At 52.5% G+C, this 24,166-nt stretch overlaps 1 protein-coding gene across 4 annotated transcripts in view; it reads left to right on the plus strand.

Annotated features, from left to right (window-relative positions):
- Positions 1–23,516, plus strand: part of MARK3 (microtubule affinity regulating kinase 3) — a 606,883-nt gene extending 583,367 nt beyond the window's left edge. For 2 of the 4 annotated variants that reach the window (XM_069638123.1, XM_069638124.1), the window contains 2 exons: positions 21,183–21,227; positions 22,955–23,516. In XM_069638123.1, coding sequence (XP_069494224.1) covers positions 21,183–21,227; positions 22,955–23,300 — 391 coding nt within the window. In that variant the 3' untranslated portion in view covers positions 23,301–23,516. The remainder of the gene's footprint in view (positions 1–21,182; positions 21,228–22,954) is intronic. The other 2 variants (XM_069638126.1, XM_069638125.1) reach the window with 1 other exon arrangement.
- Positions 23,517–24,166: the final 650 nt, after the last annotated feature.

Here is a 24,166-nt window from a genome sequence, read left to right on the forward strand (position 1 = left end):
GCCCAAGGGGTACCATCAGTCTTTTTGAGGGTCCTAAACCTCTTGAGGTACTGGGAGGGAGTTTTCTCAAATCTAGCTATCAAAGCTAGCTTCGCATTTTCATACTCCAACCTTTCAAGTTCCCCCACCTCTATTACAGCATCAGTTGCAACCTGGGGGAGCCTAGACAAAAGCCAAGGAATCAACTGATTCCCTGAGATACCCTGAATCCAATAGTTATATTCAAAAGCACCCAACCAATCCAAAATATCAAGTTTCAGATCATACATACTCGCTGCTTATTTAGGCATGCAAGGTCTCTTTGGACTGGAAGATCTAGAAGACTCTGGGATAGAAACATTTTAAGAGACAATTTCTTCATTTCTTTCTGTGGGTTTAATTGTGATTCTAATCTCTGGCTGCTTCATTAAAAGGCATCTGGTGTTTGTTTTCAAGTAAGGTAATGTATATGGCATTTGTATAGCGCCTTTTGGTATGGCCTCATAATGCTGTTAAACGCCTTTGGGGTTCCAAAGTCTGTGGTATGGAAGGTTTGTCAGGGGTGTTAAGACTGTGCGTTTCAACCTATATGAAGGTTGATGGGAGTGGCCAAGACCCTGCTAGCGACCATGTTGAGCTGCTGCCGGATTAAGAGTGCCTGTGACGGTGTAAATCCCCATTATGGAGTCGCATAGGACGCCATGAGGGGATTTGCCGGTAAGGAGGGCTTTTTATTTGCCGGTAGAGCACCTGCCTTTCCTCCAGTTTTTAGCTGGAGGTTAGACAGGTGCCCCCCCCGCCACTGGCAAACCTAGAGTCGGCTGGTATGGTAAAGTGCTGGTACCCATGAATACTGGCACCTTTTTACTGGAGCGTCCGACTTAGAATTGAGGCCCTTTCTTTGGTTAATAGGTGTGGGATAATATCAGCTGTCTGACCGGGAATCTGCACTTTAAAGTCTTACCCGTTTTTGTGCTTGCTTGTTCTGTGCGGTTACATTTGAGAGCAACAACTTATTGTGTTACTCTCCAGTACTTCACTTTTGCAGACCAGGACAACCACTATAGGCTGATCCGTATATAGACTTGTGGTCATTATATTGCCAATCTTTACCATTAAAAGGTACTACCACTATGCCCATGTCTGCACTAATGCTTGGGTGTGTAGGTGCAGGGCTTTCATTAAGGTATACCAGGAATGTTCCTCTATTCTGCAGTGTCTTCAGAATCTGCTACAGCCCATTCTGTCAAATGCTGCCTTGAAGTTCACAAAACAGCAATCCCATTTCCTTTAACATGTTGTATTGGTATAGGTTGCTCTGGGAGAACTAGCTGTTGCAATTGAGCTTTCCTGTGGCTCTTTCAGTGGCATGTCTCTGAATCCAAGTCTTACTTGAGCCACTTGGGGCACAGAAGTTCAAAACATTTCCTTGTAGAAGACATGGACAGATTGATTGGCATGGAAAACTAGCATTTCGAATGGATTGAGTCCTCCAACATCTTTGACCTGTAATGTCCACAGCTGTGTACTTCAGGAACTTTTTCGGCAGAGAGAGTCCTGCGTCGGGTCAATGTCCCTCGAAGGCCTCCGTCGATGGTTACGTCACCGGGTGTTATAAATGGGACGCATGGCGCATAGCCCCAGTTTAGGTTTTTGCTTTGGAGACTCGGCGCGCCTCGTGTATTCTCCCCCTCCCCGACTCCGCAATCTGGCATCAAGACTTGCCGGGACTGCATCACAGTTTGTGGTGCTTGGACGAGAGTCACGACACCGACTACTGTTCCAAATGCAAGTTGCTGACTGCTAAGGCCTTGCAGGAGTGTAAGGGAAAGCTTCAGGTAGGTAGGGGGTTTTAAACCCAGGAAGTCCTGTAAATCTAAGTCTGAGGGTATGTCCACTGACGATTCGAGGGGCGACTCTCTGCGTCAGGAGTCCTGGGGGTCTTGCTCCCGGAGTGGTTCCCGCCATTGGTTGTCCTTGTCTCGCCATTCAAGGAAGTACCGGCACCGGTCGCCTTCCCAGTCCTCCTCCTCGATGGATGGAGCCGTGAGTAAAGTGGCTTGTCCAACAAAGTCCTTGACTCCGGAGGAATTTGCTGCCTTCAGGGAGCAGATGTTGGGGATTTTCTTTTACTATTCCCCACCCCCTCCCAAATCGCAGGGCAGTTCTGTCCACGCCTTCTGATGAAGCTGGCAATGAACAGTCTCGATCCGTGGCTCGTGCACCTTTGAGCTCGGGTCCTCGGCGCAATCCTCATTGGGAACCATCAAGGTCCCGTTCTCCAGCATGGGGTCTGGCATGGAATCACATGCTCATGAATATTCCCCGTCGTCAGGCTGGGAATCCTCGGTAAAGAAAAAAACCAGTATCAGTTTCGTTTCTGATCTGTCTTTCGTAGTAATAACCAATCACTGATCTGTGTCATACTGACCACAGCCAATGACTGCCCTCTACCTAAGCCCCGCCTCTGGCAGCCATCTTCAGATTTTTACCGCACGTTCATGTGTTGGGATCCTCGTGCTATTGCTCTCGAGCGTTAGTGCTATTTTTTCACGTTTTTTCTCAAAAAACTTCCTTTTTTCGGTCAAAAGAGCCTCAAGCTCCACCGACTCTCTATCCGATCAACGGGGACCCGTGTCGGATTCGTCTGCGCCCCTCAAGGGTGAAGATTTCGTCGAGCTACGCTTTTGGAGGACTCCAGAAGTTTCTCGGGCCCGGTCATGGCCCAGGAGAAGGGAAGCTCGACGCCCGGAAAGCTGTTCAGGGTCTGCCCTGGATGCCAGCTGCAGAACGTCTTCAAGGAGGACGAACACTCTTTTTGTCTCTACTGCCTACATGAGGACAAGACGCACGTGGAGAAGGACTGTGCGTTTTGCGTCAACATGTCGGAGCGGACCATGAAGGACCGCCATCAACGTCTCGCCAACTGGCTGGAAGGGAAGAGCCCGTCCGGCGAGAAGAAGAGGAAGAAATCCGAGCGGTCTTCTAAGACCTTTGAGGACGCGACGGGGGTCCAACATAAGGCCAAGCACCGCGAGTCCGCTGGCACCGGGAGCACCGACCGGTCGGGCTCTACGGGCGCCAGGCAGGGCGCACCCTCCCCGGCACCATCAACCACGAGCCAACGCTCTGGGTCGGGTAAGAGGAAGGCCGAGCACCCGGCGAAGCTCCTGGAGAGGCCCCGGTCGAGCTCGAAGGCGGAGGGGGAGCGAGGCGGTGTCCCCCCCCCCCCCAAGGATAAGGCGGTGAGCGCACCTAAGGTGGTGAAGGCCTTAATCCATCCGGCCAAGCCCTCTATCGAAACTGTCGCGGCGGCCCTGGCTCAGCCTGTGCAGGCTACACCAGTGGTGGCGACCTCGGGGCTCAGTCTCCCTACCACCTCGGAGGGAGTCCTCTTTTGTGCCCATCGATAGGACCCCCGTGAAATCCCCCGAGGGGAAGAGAAAGGGGGGGCAGGGCGTCGTCGTAGATTCGGCCTCAACCTCGGAGGAGGAACTGGTCGAGGTCTTAAGCCACGGCCTCTGCGTGGAAGAAGACCGACCCGTCGGGATGGATCCCGACGCAGGTGACGACGACATCGCCGAGGGTACCGACGGGGCCCCTGTTCGCCCGTCGGATTCCCCTCTGCCAGCGCCGCGAGACAACTCGGCCATTTTGTTGGCTATACAGGCCTTATGCTCAGAGATAAGGACGAGACTACCGTTGCCGACGGAGGAACCTCTCCCGTCTGGGGACCCAGAACCGGGACCTTCTGGTGTTCCCCCTACTAAGAAAAGAAGGATCCACCCTCCACCTCCTTTTCAGCCGTCGCGCCCCGTCCAGCCCTCCTCCCCGTCCACCCGAGGGGATGATACGGGGACTGACACGGCAGCGACTGGTACGGACGACGAGGTATACGACGAGGATGTACCGTCGTCGCCTCCCACCAGGGCTTCTCCGCCCGACGAGATTGGATCGTTCCACTCCATGATCACCAGGGCATCCAAGCTTTTCCAACTCTGCCCTGAGGAGAAGAAGGAAGGTTTCCTTTATCAGCGGCGCGAGGCCAAGAGGAAGACGGTCCTCTCAGTGCCTCTATTGGACGACATTTGGGATGAGGGCCTCACCCTCCTCAAGAACCCTTCCACGACGCCAGCTAGAAGAGACCGGTACGAGAAGAAGTACCGGGTCCCGGACACGGCCCCCCTGTGCCTCCGGGCGCAGCCTACCCCGGACTCCGTCGTCTCCGCGGCGGCCAGGAAGAAAGCGGGGGGGGGTGCGGCCTCCACATAGACTTCCCCACCGGACGGTGAGGGAAAGAAATTGGACGCTATGGGACGCAGAGTCATCTCGTCGGCAGCGACGACGATTAAAGCGGCCAACGCCTTGGCTATCGTGGCCCGCTACGACAGGGAGCTCTGGTACAAACTGGCTCCCCTGCTGGACTTCCTGCCGGACGACAAGAGGACAGAGGCCCTGGAGATCCTGCAGGAAGGTGAGGTGGCTTCTGACCACGCCATTACCGTTGCGACGGACATCGCCGACACTGGGTTCCGCCAGTTGGGCAACGGCGTTTGCCTTAGGCGGCGTGGATGGCTCAAGGCTACGGACTTCCGTCAAGACGTTCAGACCAGAGTCCTGGACATGCCCTTCGATGGGAACAACCTGTTTGGGAAAACAGTGGACGATTCCCTTCAGGCCATTAAAGCGGACACTGAGACGGCCCGGGCCCTGGGAGTTCTGCAACAACGACGGACGCCCTTTCGGAGCAGCGGAGGCAAGGGCGCCTCCAAAGGTTCCGGCGGCGGTTTCTCCACCTACCGTCAAGCGGCCCGCTCGTCGTCTCAGGAGGCCTACAGAGGACGAGGCAAGTCTGGCGGACCCCGCCGTCGTCGCCAAGGAGGTCAAGGCGGCAAAGCCTCGTCGAAGCAGGATTGAACCGGCCGTGGGGTCGGGCCCCCACCGAAGCACCCCGGTGGGAGGCCGGCTGGCGAGCTTCGTCAGCGTGTGAGAGTCCATCTCCACCGACCGTTGGGTGCTGGACGCCTTGGCCCGGGGCCACGCGCTCGAGTTCCAGAGACGGTGTCCGCGCGTCCCCCCCGTGGCCAGGAAAGAACTTCACGTCCCTCAACTTCTCCTGGAGGTAAAAGCGATGCTCAGGAAGGGCGCCATCGAACTCGTCCCAAAGAGGCTTCGGGGCTCCGGAGTTTACTCGAGATACTTCCTCGTGAAGAAGACTGGAGGATGGCGCCCCATCCTGGACCGGCGACGTCTGAACAAGTTCATCAAGGCACAGAAGTTCCGGATGGTCACCCTCCAGCACGTCCTGGGTCAGCTGGAGGAAGGAGACTTCCTGTCGTCGTTGGATTTGGAGGATGCCTACTTCCATATTCCCATTCTAAGGGGGCACCGAAAATTCCTCAGGTTTGTGGTCCAAGGGCGTCATTACCAGTTCAAAGCCCTCCCCTTCGGACTACGGTCGGCACCCAGGGTATTCACCAAGTGCCTCGCACCAGTGGCGGCGGCGCAGCTGCGCCGCGAGGGGGTCCACGTCTACCCCTACCTGGACGACTGGCTCATCCGAGCCAAGACGAAGGAGCTCGCCGTGGTTCACACGGCAAGGACCGTCCAACTTCTCACGGACCTGGGATTCTCCGTGAACTACGCCAAATCCCACCTGGTACCCGCGCAAGACGCTCTGTTTCTGGGAGCGAGGCTCAACACAGTGTCCCTTCTGGCCTCCCCGTCGGAGGAGAGGACCAGGACCATCCTGGGCAAGGTGCAGCGGATGTTGGTGGCCGACGCGGCCAAGGTGAGGTCCATCAAGTCCCTCCTCGGAATGATGTCTTCCTGCATCTACCTCATTCCCATGTGCAGGCTCCGGATGCGCCCGTTGCAGGAGTTCCTGGACGCGCGCTGGATCCAAACGACGGGCAGCTTCGAGGAAAGGATCACACTCGACGAGAGTTTCCGACAAGCGATCCGGTGGTGGGGTACCCGCGCGCATCTGACGGCGGGCATGGACTTCCAGACCCCAGCCCACCAGGAGACAGTGACCACGGATGCCTCCCTGGAAGGGTGGGGAGCGCACACCGAAAATCTGCACGCAAGAGGCCTTTGGCTCTCGACGGAGAAATCCCTACATATCAACGTCCTGGAGCTCCGTGCAGTGTTTTGGGCCCTCAGGTCCTTCCTTCCGTCCCTCAAGGGCAAGGTGGTGAGGATCTTCACCGACAACACCACCACCATGTTTTACATCAGGAAACAGGGCGGAACCAGGTCCCCAGCACTGTCCAAGGAGGCGCAGGACCTGTGGCATTGGGCCGTCGCCCAAAGGATATTTCTGGTGCCGTTTCATCTGGCAGGGATAAAAAAAACACCATCGCCGACTCACTCAGCAGGGAGCTGCGCTCGTGCCACGAGTGGGAGCTACGGCAGGATCTAGTGGATCGCCTCTTCCGACGGTGGGGCACACCCCAGATCGACCTGTTCGCGACGGCGACGAACTCCAAGTGCCGGAGGTTCGCCAGCAGGTTTCCCCAGGCGACGAGCATGGGCGATGCTTTCTCGTTCCCCTGGGAGGGCCTGTTCCTCTACGCGTTCCCTCCTTTGCCACTGCTAATCCGGCTCGTCAACCAGCTCAAGAGGTCACGGTGCAGGATGATCCTCGTCGCACCTGCGTGGCCGAAGCAGATATGGTTCCCGGACCTTCTGGACTTGTCAGCGTCCCCGCCAATCAAGCTGCCGGTGGACGCGGATCTACTCTCCAGGGAAGGGGGCGCCATCCTCCACCACGACCCGAAATCGCTGAACTTGCAGGCCTGGCTCCTGCAGCGCTAGAGTTTGGAGGATACGACATACCGGCCGACTGCAGAGAGGTTCTTGCAAAGGCAAGGGCGTCCTCGACTCTTAAATGCTACGGACACAAATGGAAGAGGTTCTCTGTCTGGTGCCGCGCACAGAAGATTAACCCTCTACGGATTACGGCCCCCCCAAGTACTGCCGTACCTGCTGACGCTGGCCAAAGCTGGACTGGCACATGCGTCCATCAAGATTCATCTTGCTGCGATCTCCCGATACACCAGAACCACGGGGCGGACGTCCTTGTGGTCTCATCGTCTGGTGAAAGAGTTCATGAAGGGACTGTTCAGATCGTTCCCGCAGGTGAAGGCTCCGGCCCCGGCGTGGGAGCTCAACGTGGTGCTGACCAAGCTCATGGGACCTCAGTTCGAGCCTCTGCACTCAGCTCCGTTGAAATTTCTGTCGTGGAAAACAGCGTTTCTTGTGGCCATCACCTCCGCACGAGGAGTGGGAGAGATCCAGGCCCTTTCCTGCAAGGCCCCGTACTTGACTTTTCACGCAACGAGGGTAGTGCTCAGGACGCACCCCTCCTTCATGCCCAAGGTACCGTCGGACTTCCATCTCAACGAACCCTTGGTGTTGCCTGTGTTCTTCCCGTCGCCTTCGTCGCCGGCTGAGAGGACTTTGCACTCGCTGGATGTGGCTAGAGCGCTAAAGTTCTACGTGGACCGCACAAAGTGTTTTCGGAAGACGTCACAACTCTTTGTGAACTTTGGACCTGTCAATCAGGGGAAGGCTCTCTCGAAGGCTTCCATTTCCAGATGGATCTCCGGCTGTATCATGTACTGTCACCGGTTGGCAAACCGACCGCTGCCTGGCCATCCGAGAGCCCATTCCACCAGAGCGATCGCAGCTACCATGGTGTTCCTATCTGGTGTGCCCCTGCTGGACATATGCAGGGCTGCTACGTGGAGGTCGACGCACACCTTCACGAAATTCTACTGCGTCGACCGGGATTCCAGGGAGGAGTCCAGGGTCGGCCAAGCAGTGCTGCGCAACCTGTTCGCCTGAGGTGAACCTGGTGAGGAGGTACGATGCTTAATGTTGAGTTTGATGTAATGCTTAATGTTGAGCCTTTGCCACCTCCCGTGGTTGTGCATGTGTGTACTGCTATGTATTCTTTATTCATGAGCATGTGAATCCATGCCAGACCCCATGCTGGAGAAGGAACAAGTTACTTACCTGTAACTGTTGTTCTCCAGCATGGGTCTGGCATGGATTCACATGCGAACCCTCCCGCCTACCCCTCTGCGGCTCATCTCTTGGTCATACTGCCACTTCACGTGCTTCCAAATCTGAAGATGGCTGCCAGAGGCGGGGCTTAGGTAGAGGGCAGTCATTGGCTGTGGTCGGTATGACACAGAGATCAGTGATCAGTGATTGGTTATTACTACGAAAGACAGATCAGAAACGAAACTGATACTGGTTTTTTTCTTTACCGAGGATTCCCAGCCTGACGACGGGGACTATTCATGAGCATGTGAATCCATGCCAGACCCATGCTGGAAAACAACAGTTACAGGTAAGTAACTTGTTCCTTTGGACAAGGCTCAGGATGGTCGCAAGAGATGTGCTTCCAGGTCTCGGTCCATGTCCCCAGCAAGACCGCCGAAACCTGCTAAGGGCTCGAGTTCGGCGTCAGCCCTGTGTCCGTCAGGTACGGACGTCAAAGCTTTGTCTTAGTACCAGCCATCGGCACAGTTGTTGACTTCTACGCCGACGCCTTCGGGACCTTGCCGTCGGAGGTCTCTAGTATGGTGGATCCTCCAAGGAAGGCTACTTCCAAATCTGTAAGGCCTGTTAAGGACTCCAGGCCCTCGGCTGTCCCGAGACAGGACTTTTACCTCTCTAGATGACATCTATGAGGAGGAGAGGTCAAATTTCGATTTTGACCCTGTTGAGCCTGATGAGGCTCCTGTCTTTTCAGGGGATAGCCAATTGGAAGAGTTAAGGCAATCACTTCATGATGCCAGTGGCTTAGACACCTCTCCTGAGGTGGAATTTGGTAGGCCTGGGGCTCATGTGGAGTCGTCCTACAGGAGACTGATGGCTGGGGTCACAGAATATCTTGGTTGGTCCACTCCTCCTGAGGCTTTTGTTCAGGATAATTTGACGGATATTTTGGATCAAGGTCTGTCCTCTTACCTTTTCATTTGACCTTGCAGAAAAGGGTGGCGGTTACTTGGCAGACCACGGAATCTCTTCCGGCAGTTAACAAATCGTTAACTAAAAAATACCGCCCTTCCGTTAGCGATTGCAGTTACCTTTCATCTTACCCCACACCTGAGAGTTTAGTGGTTCAGGTGGCTACGGCCACCTCGAGGCAGGTGGCATACCCTACCATCTCTCCTGATGGGGACAACAAACGCTTCGACAGTTGGGCACGCAAGGTGTTTTCTGCGGGGAGTATGGCGCTGAAATCGGCCAACTCCACTTGTGCCTTGGTAAGATTTTCACTCTTTGGAATGGTTTCTCTTGCGGCTGACCATATTCCCGAGAGAGAAGAAAGGGAAGGGTTCCTTGCTCTCGTGCAAGATGGCAGTGATGCCATGTGTGAATCCCTTCAGTCTGGTTTGGACACGGCCGACAGGTTTAGCCAGTCCAATGGCTGCAAGCACTGTTAAACGCAGATTTGCGTGGTTACAGAAGTCGGGTTTTGCCCCGGATGTGCAAGCCCATCTTTTGAACATGCCCTTTGATGGCGTGCATTTGTTTGGCAGCAAGGCTGACGAGAGCCTTGAGGTTGCAGACCTCAAAAGCTGCAGTGAAATCTTTAAGCGCAGCTGTGCGTAAACATCCACCTTTTCATCCTAGGGGACAGCAGTGGAGGGGAGGTTCTTTTCGTTACTACTTCTCATTTCGTAGAATGAGGAGCCGCCAGTCAAAGGGGTCAGCGTAGAAGTACCTGTGGTGGTCAGGGAAATTGTGGTGCCAAAGCCGATCAGGCAGCTGCCTCTTTGCCTTCAGGCACTGCCGCAGCCACTCCAAAAGTCATGAGGCCATGTCCCATGGTTCGCCGGTTGATGGCAGACTGTCTCCGCATCTCGAAGAATGGCAAGCTATTACTTCGGATGTGTGGGTTCTGGATACAATAGCCCATGGCTACTGCCTTCCCTTCCTACAGCGGCCTCAAGACAATCCACTGGAGAATCTCTTTGAAGCTTTCGGATCCGCTCCTTATGCAGGAAATCTTGACCCTGCTAGAGAAAGGCGCTATAGAACTGGTGCCTGTAGCGGAGAGGAACAAGGGATGGTATTCCCCATATTTTTTTATTCCAAAGAAAGACTGGGGATTGAGACCCATCCTGGATTTCCATTGATTGAACAAACTTCTCAGGAAGGACAAGTTCAAGATGGTCCCTCTTTGTCAAGTCCTCCAGGCCCTTCAACTTCAGGATTGGTTGGTGTCTCTGGACCTACAGGATGCTTACTTTCATTTGCCGTTTTATCCCAAGCACAGGAAGTACCTGAGGTTTGCAGCTGGCGACTCGCACTTTCAGTTTCAGGTCCTGCCATTCAGAATGACCACCGCCCGAGGGTCTTCAAGCCAATAGTGGTGGCGGCAGCGTATCTCAGGCGGAGTGTGGGGGGGGGGGGGGGAATTAATGTCTACCCCTACGTGGACGACTCGCTGATCCGTGCGTTTTTCTCCCGAGCAAGCAGTGGATCGCCTCAGGCTCACCTGCCGCTCCCTCCACAAGCTGGGCTTTTCCCTAAATTTCAAGAAGCCGTATCGGACACCTTCATAACGGCTCCAGTACATCGGGGCTGTTCTGGACACGTCCTTGGGGAAGTGCTCGCCTCCCAAGGTAAGGGCTTATCACATTGTGCAGATGGTGGACACGTTTCAACATGCCCAGAGTCTCCCGGCTTTTGAATTCTTAAGGTTGCTTGGCCTCATGGAATCCTGCATTTTTCTGGTGCCAGAGGCCAGATTGAGGATGAGATCCCTGCAATGGGTCCACAAGATGCAGTGGTCGGTTTTCAGGAAAAATGTCGGATCCCGTTCAGATTCCAATCTGTCTCCTAGGATCTTCTGTGGTGGGCCAATGAGGGGAACCTGATGAAGGGGGAGCAGCTTTGGCAACTGTGGCCGGAGGTGACAAGTGACGGACGCTTCCCTCATGGGTTGGGGCGCTCATGCCGCAGGCTTGACTGCCAGTGGTGGTTGGTATCCATCAGAGTCCAAATTCCACATCAACCTGTTAGAGCTGAGGGCCCATCAGGCTGGCCCTGAAGGCTTTTCTGCCGTCTTTGCGGGGGAGGTGTGTCCTGATCATGACTGACAACACAGTGGCCATGCATTACCTCAACAAAAAAGGATGATGGGGTCACTCCCTTTGTGGGGAGAGACAATGCAGCTCTCGTTCTGAGCAATCCAGCAGGAAATTTCGCTCTTGGCAGTTCATCTGGCCGGAGAGGACAATGCGGCGGCGGATGCTTGGAGCAGGCAGAGCACGATCTCCCACAAGTGGGAGTTGGCTCAGGAAGTCTTTCTGGAGATCTTCGCCCTTTTGTGGAACCCCACAAGTGGATCTCTTCACCACCAGCGCCAACCAGAAGTGTGGGTTTCTGCTCAAGGGAATTTCCTGAGAGGAGTGTTAGCAGACTAATTCATAATGGATTATTCATTCCCACTGCTGTACGAGTTTCCTCCAGTCCCAGTCATTCCTCATGGGTTAAAGAGGTTATGGAAGTTTGGATCCCACATGATCCTCATTGCTCCGGATTGGGCCAGGAGAGCGTGGTACCCAGATCTTCTAGAAATATGTCATAGTCATGAAGTCTGGGGCACAGGCATGCAGGGGTTGCATGCACAGGAGACCTGGGTGGACACTGTCCTGGGGCCTTTGGCACCAGGTTCATGAACAAAAGTAAACAACATCCATTTAACACAGCTTTTATTATGGACATCGCACTTCAGATGCATTAACCTTTAACATTCCATCCATTAAGCAGGATGCATTAACCTTGAACATTCCATCCATTAAGCAGCTCCAAATGTGTTCTTGGGTGTGGCTGCTAATGGATTGCCTTTGCACGTGCTCACTCTCTAGGAGTGGCAGGGTGTGGCTGGTAAGCCGGCCCTAATGGGTGTGCCCATGATCTCAGCTATATAAGCTGCCCTAATCCTCAAGACAAACGCTTTGCGTTACACTGCACTTGCGAGCAGCGTAACGCTCACCATCGCCTGAGGTCAGACTTACCTTCTGAAGATCCTGCTTCCTGGACATCCTGCCGGCATACTTACCAAATGGGGGAAGCTGTTCTTACCTGTACATCTCTTCGGCGAACCAAGTATTCATCTTTACACTTTCCGGAACGCTGAAATCTTCATCTTTGCACTGCAGCACAACACGCTCCATCGTCGACGACAGCGCCTGCAAGTAAAAACGGAAGACGAGGTTAGACATTGAAAAACAGTTTAAGGTTGCGCTTTGCCATACCTCGCGCTTTCCTTAAACCATCACTTACCTGCTGTCGAACATTGCGGCAGCATCCATCTTCCATCCGGCCGCGTCTCGCGTCTCACAGCTGCATTGAGGCCGCATTTCCATCTAAGGGAAGAAAACAGAAGAGACGTTATTGCGAGCATAAATGGGAGCAACATATAGAGACATTAAACAGAATGAGCAGCATCACAAGAGCTCAAGAAAGACTTACCAATCATAAGGAGAAGCATAGTCACAGCTGGACTGGACTAATCCTTATCAGGGATCAGTGAAGGAAATAGATCCCATTTGAAGCACCCCTGCCAGAAGAAGCAAGACGGAGAACTTATCTTCCATAATTCACAGGTGAGCTTTATGGACCGGCGTATGCTCACAGAAACCATATTTTGGGGGTGAAGGGTTCGAGAGGTACAACAATCGCACATTGGTGCACTCACGCACATCTCCACGCAGGAGCAGTATCACCACGTACCACCACTCACAGCTTTTCTACTGAGGGAGAGGCCTGAAGGGGGAGATTCAAGTTCAGGGAGGGCTGCAACCGTGCCCCAATGCCTCTGCAGTGACCAGGTGAGCCTAACAAAAGTTCCATTTGTCCTCCATGCTGTCGTCCCTACAGAGAGATCCTTTCTCTCTCGTGTGGGGGGGGGGATGGTGGTGGTGGTGGTGGTGTCAGGTTCTCCATCCAGAGGTTGGGACTCTCAACCTTCATGCTTGGTATCTGAACGGTTGAGGTATAAGGATTGGGACCTCCTGGATGATGTGATGGAGGTGTTGCTTTCAGCCAGGAGGCCAGCAACAAAATCCCTGTACTGTTGGTGTAAGTTTTGTGACTGGTGCAGAGGACAAAATGTTGATACTTTTCAGTGTTCCAGTACCGTGGTTTTGTATTTCTTGATTTCTTTGGCCCTCAGGGGCCTGCAAGTGGGTACCATTAAGGGTTAGCTGGCGGCGCTGTTTATCTTCTAGCGCTCGTCTGAAGAATGTTCTTACTTTAAGATTCCTTTGATTTCCCAGTTTATTAAAGGACTGACTGTGTTCCCGCCGTCTCCTTTTCAGGTGCCGGTTTGGGATCCGAATTTGGTTTTGAAATTCCTGATGGGTGCTCCATTTGAACCTTTGCACTCTTGTCCTTTGAGATTGTCCTTCAAGACTGTTCTTCGTTGCAGTTAATACCGCTCACAGAGAGTGAATCGCAGGCACTTTCCTCTAAGCCGCCCTTTACTGTGTTTCACAAGGACAAGGTTGTACTGCGGGTACGTCGGTCCTTCCTACCTAAGGTGGTGTCTGAATTTCATTTAAGCCAGAAAGTGGTTCTTCAGTCTTTCTATCCTCATCCTGGTAAGGAAGAGGAGATGCTCCATAGGTTGGACCCTAGGAGAGCTCGGAGCTTTTATATTTCTAGGATGTCCAGGGTCGGAGTGGACGATCAACTTTCTCCAGCATGGGGTCTGGCATAGATTCACATGCTCATGAATATTTCCCGTCGTCAGGCTGGTAATCCTCGGTAAAGAGAAAATCAGTTTCAGTTTTGTTTCTGAACGGTCTTTCTCCTAATAACCACTGGTCTCTGGGTCCTACTGCCCCCAGCCAATGACCGCCCTCTACCTAAGCCCCTCCTCTGGCAGCCATCTTCAGATTTTTACCACACGTTCAAGTGTTGGGAGTCCTCGTGCTATAGCTCTCGAGCTTTTACTGCGTTTTGTGATTTTGAAGAGGGAAAAAAAAAGTTAATCTAATTTTTTCAGTCAATCGAGCCTCAAGCGCCACCGTTTCTACTTCTGATCAGTGGGGACCCGTTTTGGAATTTTCGATGCCCCTTAAGGGTGAAGTTTTTGTCGAGCTATGCTTCTTTGAGGATTCCAGAAGACCTTGAGGCCTACCCCGTGGACATGGCCCAGGACAAAGGAAGCTCGACGTCCGGATCCAAGCTGTTCAGGAACTACCCTGGATGCGGATTGCAGAATGTGTTCGAGGACGAGCATTCTAGATGCCTCTACTGCCTTCACGAAGACAAAACGCACATGGAGTAGGACTGCATTTTGCAAGAACATGTCGGAGCGGACCTTGAGGGATCGGCGGATCCGCCTCACCAACTGGCTGCAAGGGAAGAGCCAAGCGGTAGGTGAGAAGAGGTCTGAGCGGTCTTCTAAGTCCTTTGAGGGCACTCCGGCGACAGGGGCCCAACAGAAGGCTAAGCACCGCGAGTCCGCGGGCACCGGGAGTGCCGAACGGTGGGCTCCTCGGCTGCCAGGCAGGGCGCACTTTCACCAACGCCATCAACCACAAGCCAACGCTCTGGCTCGGAAGAGCAAATCGGAGATCCCAGGTAAGTTTCTGGAGAAGCCCCGGTCGATCCTGATGGAAGCAGCTAAGGGGGAGCGAGGCAGTGACCCCCCCGCCCCCGTGAGAACCCTGGTGGGGGGCGATGGCCATCACAGACACGGATACAGCCTCTGAAGAGGAGCTGGCTGGAGTCGTGAAGATCCTCAACAAGAAGTTTGAGGTCATCCGGTCCCACGGGAGGGATCCCGACGAGGCGGACGAAGAGAGCGACGGCGGTGCCGACGAGGTTCCCGTGGAGGCGGATGATTCCACTCCCCAACCGTCGCAGCCGGTACCCGAGCCACAGGACAACTCAGGAGCCATCTTAATTGCGATCCAGGCCTTATGTACGGAGATGAGAACGTGGTTGCCCTTACCCCCAAACGGACGATCCAGCAGAGCCTGGCCCGTCGGGGAGCCCTCCAAACAAGCAGAGGAGAGTTCACTCCCCCAACCCCCTACCCTTCCAGCCTTCATCTCCTTCCCCTGATCCTAGGGAGGACATGGGTACAGAGATGGCCACGACGGGGATGGATGACGACGGTGGTGACGACAGGATAGGCCTTCCATCACCACCCCCTCGGGCCTTCCCGCCCGACGTAATTGGCTCCTTTCACGCCATGATTGCCAGGGCATTCGAGCTCTTGAGCTATGCCCCGAAGAACAGAAGGAAGGTTTCCTCTATCAACGGCGTGAAGCCAAAAGGAAGATGGTCCCCTCGGTCCCGTTACTTGACATCTAGGACGAGGGGCTGTTGCTCCTGAAGAACCCGTCCACGACCCCTGCCAAGAGAGACCAGTACGAAAAGAAGTGCCTTAAGGCGCAGCCGACCCCGGATTCAGTCGTCTCGGTGGCAGCCAAGAAGAAGGTGACGGGGGGCTACGGCTTTGACTTCAACCTCCCTCCTGCCCCCCACGGACAGCGAGGGAAAGAAACTGGATGCCATGGGGCAACGGGCCATGGCGGCGACGACTATAAAAGCGGCCAATGCCCTAGCTATTGTGGTCCGCTATGACAGGGGGCTTTGGTTTAAAATGGCTTCTCTGCTGGACTTCCTACCAGACAAGAGGGTGGAGGCCCTGGAGATCCTAAAGGAGGGCGAGGTGGCATCGGACCACGCCATAACTGTGGCCACGGACATTGCTGACACTGGTTTCCATCAATTGGGCAACGGTGTTTGTCTTCGATGGCATGGTTGGCTCAAGGCGACTGATTTCCGCCAGGGCGTGCAAACCAGAGTTTTGGACATGCCCTTCGACGGGAATAACCCGTTTGGTAAGACAGTGGACGAGTCACTGCAGGCCATCAAGGCCAGAGACGGTCCGGCCCTTGGGGGTTTTGCAGCAACGACGGCCGCCCTTTTGGAACTCCAGAGGCAAGCAAGGTGACTCCAAAGGATGCGGCAGCGGCTCCTCGACGTACCGCCAGGCGGCCCGCTCATCGTTGCAGGAGGCCTACAGAGGAGGCGGCAAGTCAAGAGGATCTCGTCGCCAAGGTGGCAAGGGCGCTGCCAAGCAGGACTGAACCGCCCGTGGCGTCGGGCCCCCACCTGAGCACCCCAGTGGGAGGCTGGCTGGCAATGTTAGTCAGCGTGTTTGAGTCAATCTCCACCGACAGATGGGTGCTGGATGCCCTGGCCCACGGGCACACTCCAGTTTTTAAGGAAGTGCCCCTGCATTCCACCTGTGGGCAGGAAGGAAAACCACGTACCACAACTGCTGCTGGAAGTAAGGGCGATGCTGAAGAAAGGAGCCATCGATCTCGTACCGAAGAGGCTCCGGAGTGTACTCTCGATACTTCCTCGTAAAAAAGACCACCAGCGGTTGGCGACCCATCCTGGATCTAAGTCGTTTAAACAAGTACATGAAGGCCCAGAAGTTCCGGATGGTCACCCTCCAGCTCGGGCAGCTGGAGAAAGGTGACTTCCTTTCATCGCTGGACTTGGAGGATGCCTCCTTTCACATCCCCATTCTAAAAGGACATCGAAAGTTTCTCAGATTCGTAGTCCAAGGATGGCACTACCAATTCAAGGCCCTTCCTTTCGGATTGAAGTCGGCGCCCAGGGTATTCAAGTGCCTAGAACCAGTGGCGGCGCGCCTGCAGGGGGTCCACGTCCATCCGTACCTGGATGATTGGCTCATCCGAGCAAACACCAGAGATCTTGCCGTCGGGCACACTTTGAAGACCGTCCAACTGCTCACGGACCTGGGATTCTCCAACTTTGCCAAATCCCACCATATTCCGTCGCAGTATGCACTGTTTCTGGGAACTAAGCTCGACAGTGGCGCGACTGGCCTCGCCGTCAGAGGAAAGGACGAAGGCCATCATGGGGAAAGTGCAGCGGCTGTTGGCATGATGTCCTTGTGCATCTTCCTAGTGCGCCTGTGCACACTGCGGATGCCACAGTTCCTCGACCCCCGTTGGATGCAAGTGACGGGCAGCTTTGAAGACAGGATCTCGCTCAATGAGACCTTTCGGCAAGCGATCCGCTGGTGGGGATCCCGCATGCATCTGGCGGCGGGTATGGACTTCCAGACCCCAGCGCATCAGGAGACTGTGACGACGGACGCCTCCCTGGAGGGATGGGGGGGGGGAGGGGCGCACACCGGAGATCTCCACGCAAAAGGCCCTTGGCTCCTGGAGGAGAGGTCACTCCACATCAATGTACTGGAGCTCCGGGCCATGTTCTGGGCCCTCAGGTCGTTCCTTCATCACCACAAGGCCAAGGTGGTGAGGATCTTCACCGACAACACCACCGCAATGTTCTACATCCGAAAGCAGGGAGGTACCAGATCCCCAGCCCTATCCAAGGAGGCGCAGGATCTGTGGCACTGGGGCGTCACCCAAGGGATGTTTCTGGTACCCTTCCACCTGGCAGGAATAAAGAACACCATCGCAGACTCACTCCGCAGGGAGCTGTGCTCGTGCCACAAGTGGGAGCTACGCCAGGATCAAGTGGATTTGCTATTCCAACGATGGGGCAATCCCCAGATCGACCTATTCGCGACGAGCACCAAGTGTCGGAGGTTCGCCAGCAGGTTTCCTCAGCCGGGGAGCATGGTCGATGCCTTCTCATTCCCCTGGGACGGTCTGTTCCTGTATGAGTTCCCACCGTTACCTTTGCTGCTGCGACTCATCAACCAACTCAGACGGTCCTGGTGCAGGATGATCCTCGTCGCACTGGCGTGGCCGAGACAGATCTGGTTCACGGACCTTGTATACATGTCAGTGTCCACCCCTCTCCCCCCCCACCCCCCAGTCAAACTGCCGACGGACTCGGATCTCCTCGCCAGAGAAGGAGGCGCCATCCTCCACCACAACTCGGGGTCGCTGAACTTGCAGGCCTGGCTCCTGCAGTACTAGAGTTTGGAGGGTACGATATCCCGGCGGACTGCAAGGAGGTGCTTGCAAAGGCTAGGGCATCCTCGACTCTCGTGCTATGGACATAAGTGGAAGAGGTTCTTTATCTGGTGCCGTGCGCAGAAGATTAACCCTCTGTGGATTACAGCCCCCCAGGTGCTGCCGTACCTGCTGTTGCTGGCCAAGGCGGGGCTAGCGCACGCCTCCAAGATGCATCTAGCGGCGATCTCCCGCTACACCAGAACTCAAGGACGATCCTCTCTGTGGTCCCTTCGTCTGGTGAAGGAGTTTATGAAAGGGTTGTTCCGATCCTTCCCGCCGGTGAAGGCTCCTGCCCTGGCCTGAGAGCTCAAAGTGGTGCTGAGCAGGCTCATGGGGCTGCCATTCGAGCCTGTGCATTCAGCACCGTTGAAGTTCCTCTCGTGGAAGACTGTGTTTCTTGTGGCCGTCACCTCCGCACGACGAGTGGGAGAGATCCAAGCCCTCTCCTGTAAACCTCCATACCTGACTTTCCACGAGACGAGGGTGGTGCTGAGGATGTACCCCTCCTTCATGCCCAAGGTGCCGTTGGATTTCCACCTCAACGAGCCCTTGGTGTTGCCTCTTTTCTTCCCATCGCCTTTGTCGCCAGCCGAGAGGACTTTGCACTTGCTGGATGTAGCTAGAGTGCTGAAGTTCTACGTGGACCGCACGAAGAGTTTTCGGAAGACATCACAGCTGTTTGTGTACTTTGGACCTGTGAACCAAGGGAATGCCCTCTCGAAGGCTTCCATTTCCAGATGGCTCTCCGGCTGCATCATGCACTGTCACCGGTTGGCAAACTGACCGTTGCCAGGCCGTCCGAGAGCCCATTCAACCAGAGCGATCGCTGCTACCACAACGTTCCTATCTGGTGTGCCCCTGCTGAACATCTGCAAGGCTGCTACCTGGAGGTCGCCGTACACCTTCACGAGATTCTACTGTCGACCGGGATTCCAGGGAGGAGTCCAGAGTCGACCAGGCAGAGCTACGTAACCTGTAAGCCTGAAGGTGGGCCTGGTGAGGAGATAAGAGATGCTTAACGTTGAGTGATGAAATGCTTAATGTTGAGCCTTGCCACCTCCTGTGGTCGTGCATGTGTGTACTACTATGTATTCTTGTATTCATGAGCATGTGAATCCATGCCAGACCCCCGTGCTGGCGAAGGAACAAGTTACTTACCTGTAACTGTTGTTCTCCAGCATGGGTCTGGCATGGATTCACATGCAAACCCTCCCCCCTACCCCTCTGCGGCTCTTCACTTGGTCCTACTGCCACTTTACGTGCTACCAAATCTGAAGATGGCTGCCAGAGGGGCTTAGTTAGAGGGCAGTCATAAGCTGGGGGCAGTATGCCCCAGAGACCACTGATTAGTTATTGGGAGAAAGACAGTTCAGAAACAAAACTGAAACTGCTTTTTTCTTTACCGAGGATTCCCAGCCTGACGACGGAATATTCATGAGCATGTGAATCCATGCCAGACCCATGCTGGAGAACAGTTACAGGTAAGTAACTTGTTCCTTGTGGGATATGCTGGACACCGATTGGGCCAGGCTGTTACCAAATGGACCTTGTCCAGGTGGATTAGCCTCACCATTACTGAATGTTACTGATCGGCGGGTAAGGACTCTCCTGAAGGGTTGCAAGCTCATTCCACTAGGGGCGTGGCTACTTCCACAGCCCTACAACAGGGAGTTCCTATTGGGAATATTTGCGATGCAGCCACATGGACTTCTATCCACACCTTTGTTAAACATTATTAACTGGATACGATCCATGGTCAAGGCGGTTCTTTATCCCGCCATCTGATTGGGTACTCAAAATTCTTTTCCCTCCATTTTCTGGTACTGCTTTGGGACTCTGTCAAAGATGTGGAATACGTTAGAGGATACAATCCATTCAAAGAACAAGTTACTTACCAACTGGTAACTTTCTTTCGATTGGATGTTCCTCCAACGTATTCCACATCGCCCTCTCAGCCTGCCCCTCTGGAGAATTTCCTATGCGATTGCAGCTTACTTTTATGCAAGGCTATGTGGAGTCGAGCAGGCATTGGATATGTGCATGTCACACGTTATGGAGGAAAAAACATAAACTGAGGTTACGGGTGCCGTCCGTCCGATTTAGAACATCCGGTGACGGCACCCTTGATGGGGGGGCCTTCGAGTGACATCGACTCGACGCAGGACGCCCTCTGCCAAAAAAGTTTCTGAAGTACACAGCTGTGGACATTGCATGTCAAAAGATGTGGAATAAATTGGAGGAACATCCAATCGAAAGAACGTTACCACTTGGTAAGTATCTTGTTCTCCTCAAGATGTAGTGTACTAGGACAAGATTGAGGCCTTTGGGGAGAAACACAAAGGGTAAAGGTTTGCTTTTAAAGTGGTTATTGCTTGCATCTTCACAAGGCAGCTGTCGCTTTAGCAGACTACGCCCGTCCCCCATGCTTGGATTGTCCTCCTGTCCTCCCTGTCCCACAGACACCACCACTGCAAGTATGGAGAATTGGGACTACCTACTAGGAACACAATAGTCACTATGGCATAGTGTCCACATTGCATAGAATTTCTAATACTAGTCTGAAAGCAAAGCTAGGAATACCTTTTGGAAACACACATTCTTCAAGCACCGTTTCTGAGTTGTTGAAGGGATCGCTTTGCAGAAACCTTTTAGTGAAGGTTCAGTTCTTGGTTCTCTTGATGTGTCTTTTTTTGTTTCTTTTTTCAAACTTGTACTTAATCCAAAGCAGAGGAAATCCCTCCGACGTTACTTTCCTGTCAGTGGTTCTCCAAAGAAATTACTTTTCTAATTAATTTCTTTATCATCCTCTTCCTACTGAAACATGAGTGTTGCCTGGGGGTTGGGGTAGGACTGTGCCTTTACAGCTTCTCTGAGGACATTCGTCAAAAAGGAATTTTCAGCCCTGTGGATGTCTTGACCATTTTCTTTTTAAATCCAGATTAGTTTAACACCAACGGGAACATTAAATATGCTCCATAAAATAACGAACACTAGAAAACACTGTTACAGGCAAGTAACTTCGTACTGGGTAACTTGTGAATGTTAACAAAAACTATTGTTTGTGTTCATAATCCCAATGGAATTTATATGCTTCGCTTAACCTTTACCATGATGATTTCTAGACCCTACTGTCTAGTGTAAGATTTCTTTTCTTTTTCCTGCTTCCATGTTCTTTTCAATGAGGCTTCCTTTCGAATCAGAGCGAAATGTGGGATATGAGGGCTCCAGGTGAGGGGAATCCCATTTGTTTCAAATGCCTGCATTGTGATGTCATGAATATGCACTTAAATGTTTCAAGTTTTACACATATTGTGCTTGTGTATATTGCTTTTATTTAAGAGGTAACTAGTGGAATAGTTAATTCCTGCTCCTGGAGAGGCAAATTCTCTGATACTTTGCCATTTGCAGATGTCCACCATCTCAGATTTTCAAGAGGGCATGGTGAAGCTTATAGTTTTTCATAGCTGCATTATGAAAGTAAACCCTTTAGCTGGGAACGTTAATGCTAGTACTGGGGGACTTCCTTATCCAGACTAGGCGCCACTGAGACTGGTGCCAAGAATGTGCTAGCATTGCTCTTCGTGTCTATTGGCAAGGCAGCCAACACCCCAATGTCCCACTACAGGATCCTTCTCATTTTGCTAGGACATTGAAGAGGCTACCCTCCATGAGGAAGGCCATGCCATCTCCAGATGTAGCCTAGCGTCTTTTCTCGGGGTGATATGCGTCTTTTGACTCTGCCCTGAATGTATTTTTGACAGTTTGCCTGTGCTGTTTTTCAATGCACGTCCTAATGTCCGATTTACAGCCCATTGATTGGCCTTTAGTAATGTTAATGCTTAATCCCAACTACCCTGACTCAGCCATAGTGTAGCGGTTTTCTTATCCATCTTTGTAAATTCCTAATTTAAGGATTAGGGTGTTCCAGGTTGAGAATGGGTTCAGTCGGCATGCGTGGAAGTGGTTTAGTTAGTTTATTTGTATAGCGCAGCCAAACCCTAGGGTAACTGGGTGCATAGACTTGATGAACAACAAAAGTTAGAGAGGTTGCACATGCGAAATACAGTAGGTAGCAAGAGGACCAGCTACAATGTGGTCTGTGACACGGTTGCAGTACAAAGTAGATTACATTTATGTAGGAATTTAATTCTTACTGCAGTAAAAGCCACGTTTTCCCCTTGGCTCTGAATGGCCAGAATGATTCTTCGTCCCAGATTATCATGGGGAGTGCGTTCCAGCATTTTGCTGCTAGCACAGGGAAACTAGATCCACGTGCTGTTTTTAGATTGAATTTGGGAATGTTCAGTTGGTGCATGTAAGGGGTTCTAGTGGGTCTGGATGAACTGTGTCTGGAAAATGTGTCATGGGTAACGTGGGGCAGTCAGTTGTGTTATACAATATGCCTTTTAACAGTTGTAGCCGTTTCAGGACTTGCCACCGGCAACATGTCAATAAAATTGTGCAACTACTAGTTGTTACATGTGTGAAGTACCCTATTCCCCTTTTCTTCTGGGTCTCATGCATAGACTCATCCAACCTGTCTGCTTCACTACGGGCTTAACTTATTCCCCATCTCTGTTCTTACTCATTGCCCCACTTTATTTCAGATGGGGGTCTTGCATTGACTCTGCGTTTACCACCCTTTTCTTTTAGAAGTATCTTCCTATTACCCTTGAACTGTGCCACACTTGTCACTGTGGTGCTCCGATCTCATGTGCTGCTGGTGTACCTTACCTGCAAATAAGAATAATTGGGCAACACTGTTCTGGTTGGGTTTCGGTGGTGCTCACATTCAAAATGTTTCAGTCTTCAAGCTAAGGTACTCTAAGATGTTGGTTATCTAAAGGAAAATGGTTGAGGTTCAAAACATGTCGTACCAAATGTCGTTGCCAACTGGCCATGTTTTTTTTTCCAACAAGTTTGACTGATATGAACAGATTTGTTTTTTCTTTTAGTCGCAATATATCCGGCGATCAGAAGGATGAAACCAAGGAGGCCAAGCCACGTTCCTTGCGATTTACCTGGAGTATGAAGACTACAAGCTCCATGGATCCCAATGACATGATGAAGGAAATTCGCAAAGTCCTGGATGTCAATAACTGCGACTATGAGCAGAGGGAACGTTTCTTGCTCTTTTGTGTCCATGGAGATGGACATGCAGAAAGCCTTGTACAGTGGGAGATGGAGGTGTGCAAGCTCCCAAGACTGTCGCTTAACGGAGTGCGCTTCAAACGGATCTCAGGAACATCCATAGCCTTTAAAAACATTGCTTCCAAAATCGCCAACGAGTTAAAGCTGTAACAAAGACATTTGACCTGTAAATTAGCATTTTCAAAGTTATTTTTTTTCAGGACACGGTTTGAAATGTATAGTGTAATAACTCCTGCATCTTCTGAATCAAGATATACAGTACACCATTATTGGGATGGATCTGAGCTGCTGCACTAGGAGGGAGCATTTGGACCTTTTTATATATATATCCAAGTGCACTACAGCATTAAACTTGCCTATCATGTACATTAGCTGTGCCCGGTTTCAGTTGCTCTTTTGAAGGGGGGCATGAAACTCGTTCTTGCACTTGAACACCCTTGTATGCCTGTGTGTAAATCATATAAATATATACATACCCTACCACTGGCCCCATGGTTCATCCAGTATTGGGAAATGCCCTTAGGCAATGGAAGCCGGGAGACTCGTTTCTCCGCACACTCCTGAGATATCAATTTATCTTTCTTTCAACGTCTGTTGGAGTGCTTTGTGCATTTTAGGACTCATGCCATACATGGAACCGAAAATTGGAAAGTAAATTAAATGCCTTTTTGCCAGATTTTATGCAGGAATTTTAGTTTGACATATGCCACAAATTACTAATTGGCAGCTCTCCAGTCAAGTGACATTAGTTATAAAATGCATAGATTTATGTACACACGAAACTTGTATATTTTATCCCATTTCCTCCTTACTTATAGGACGTCCACCACTCCCCCCTCCCCCCACGGGACAGGGCTGGTGATTTTTACAAGGCAAACTTGTGTAATTATTGCGAAAACAGAGTGCAAGCTGGGACCATGCCCCCAGCCACCATCTAATGCACTCCTGCTTTGGCCAATAGTTATCTCTGCGTGGACGCTTCCCTGCTGTGTGGTTCGTGGTAGGGTTTCTAAAGT

This window comes from Ambystoma mexicanum, chromosome 14, assembly GCF_040938575.1.
Source record: "Ambystoma mexicanum isolate Mex_15411 chromosome 14, UKY_AmexF1_1, whole genome shotgun sequence".
NCBI classification, from domain to species: domain Eukaryota; kingdom Metazoa; phylum Chordata; class Amphibia; order Caudata; family Ambystomatidae; genus Ambystoma; species Ambystoma mexicanum.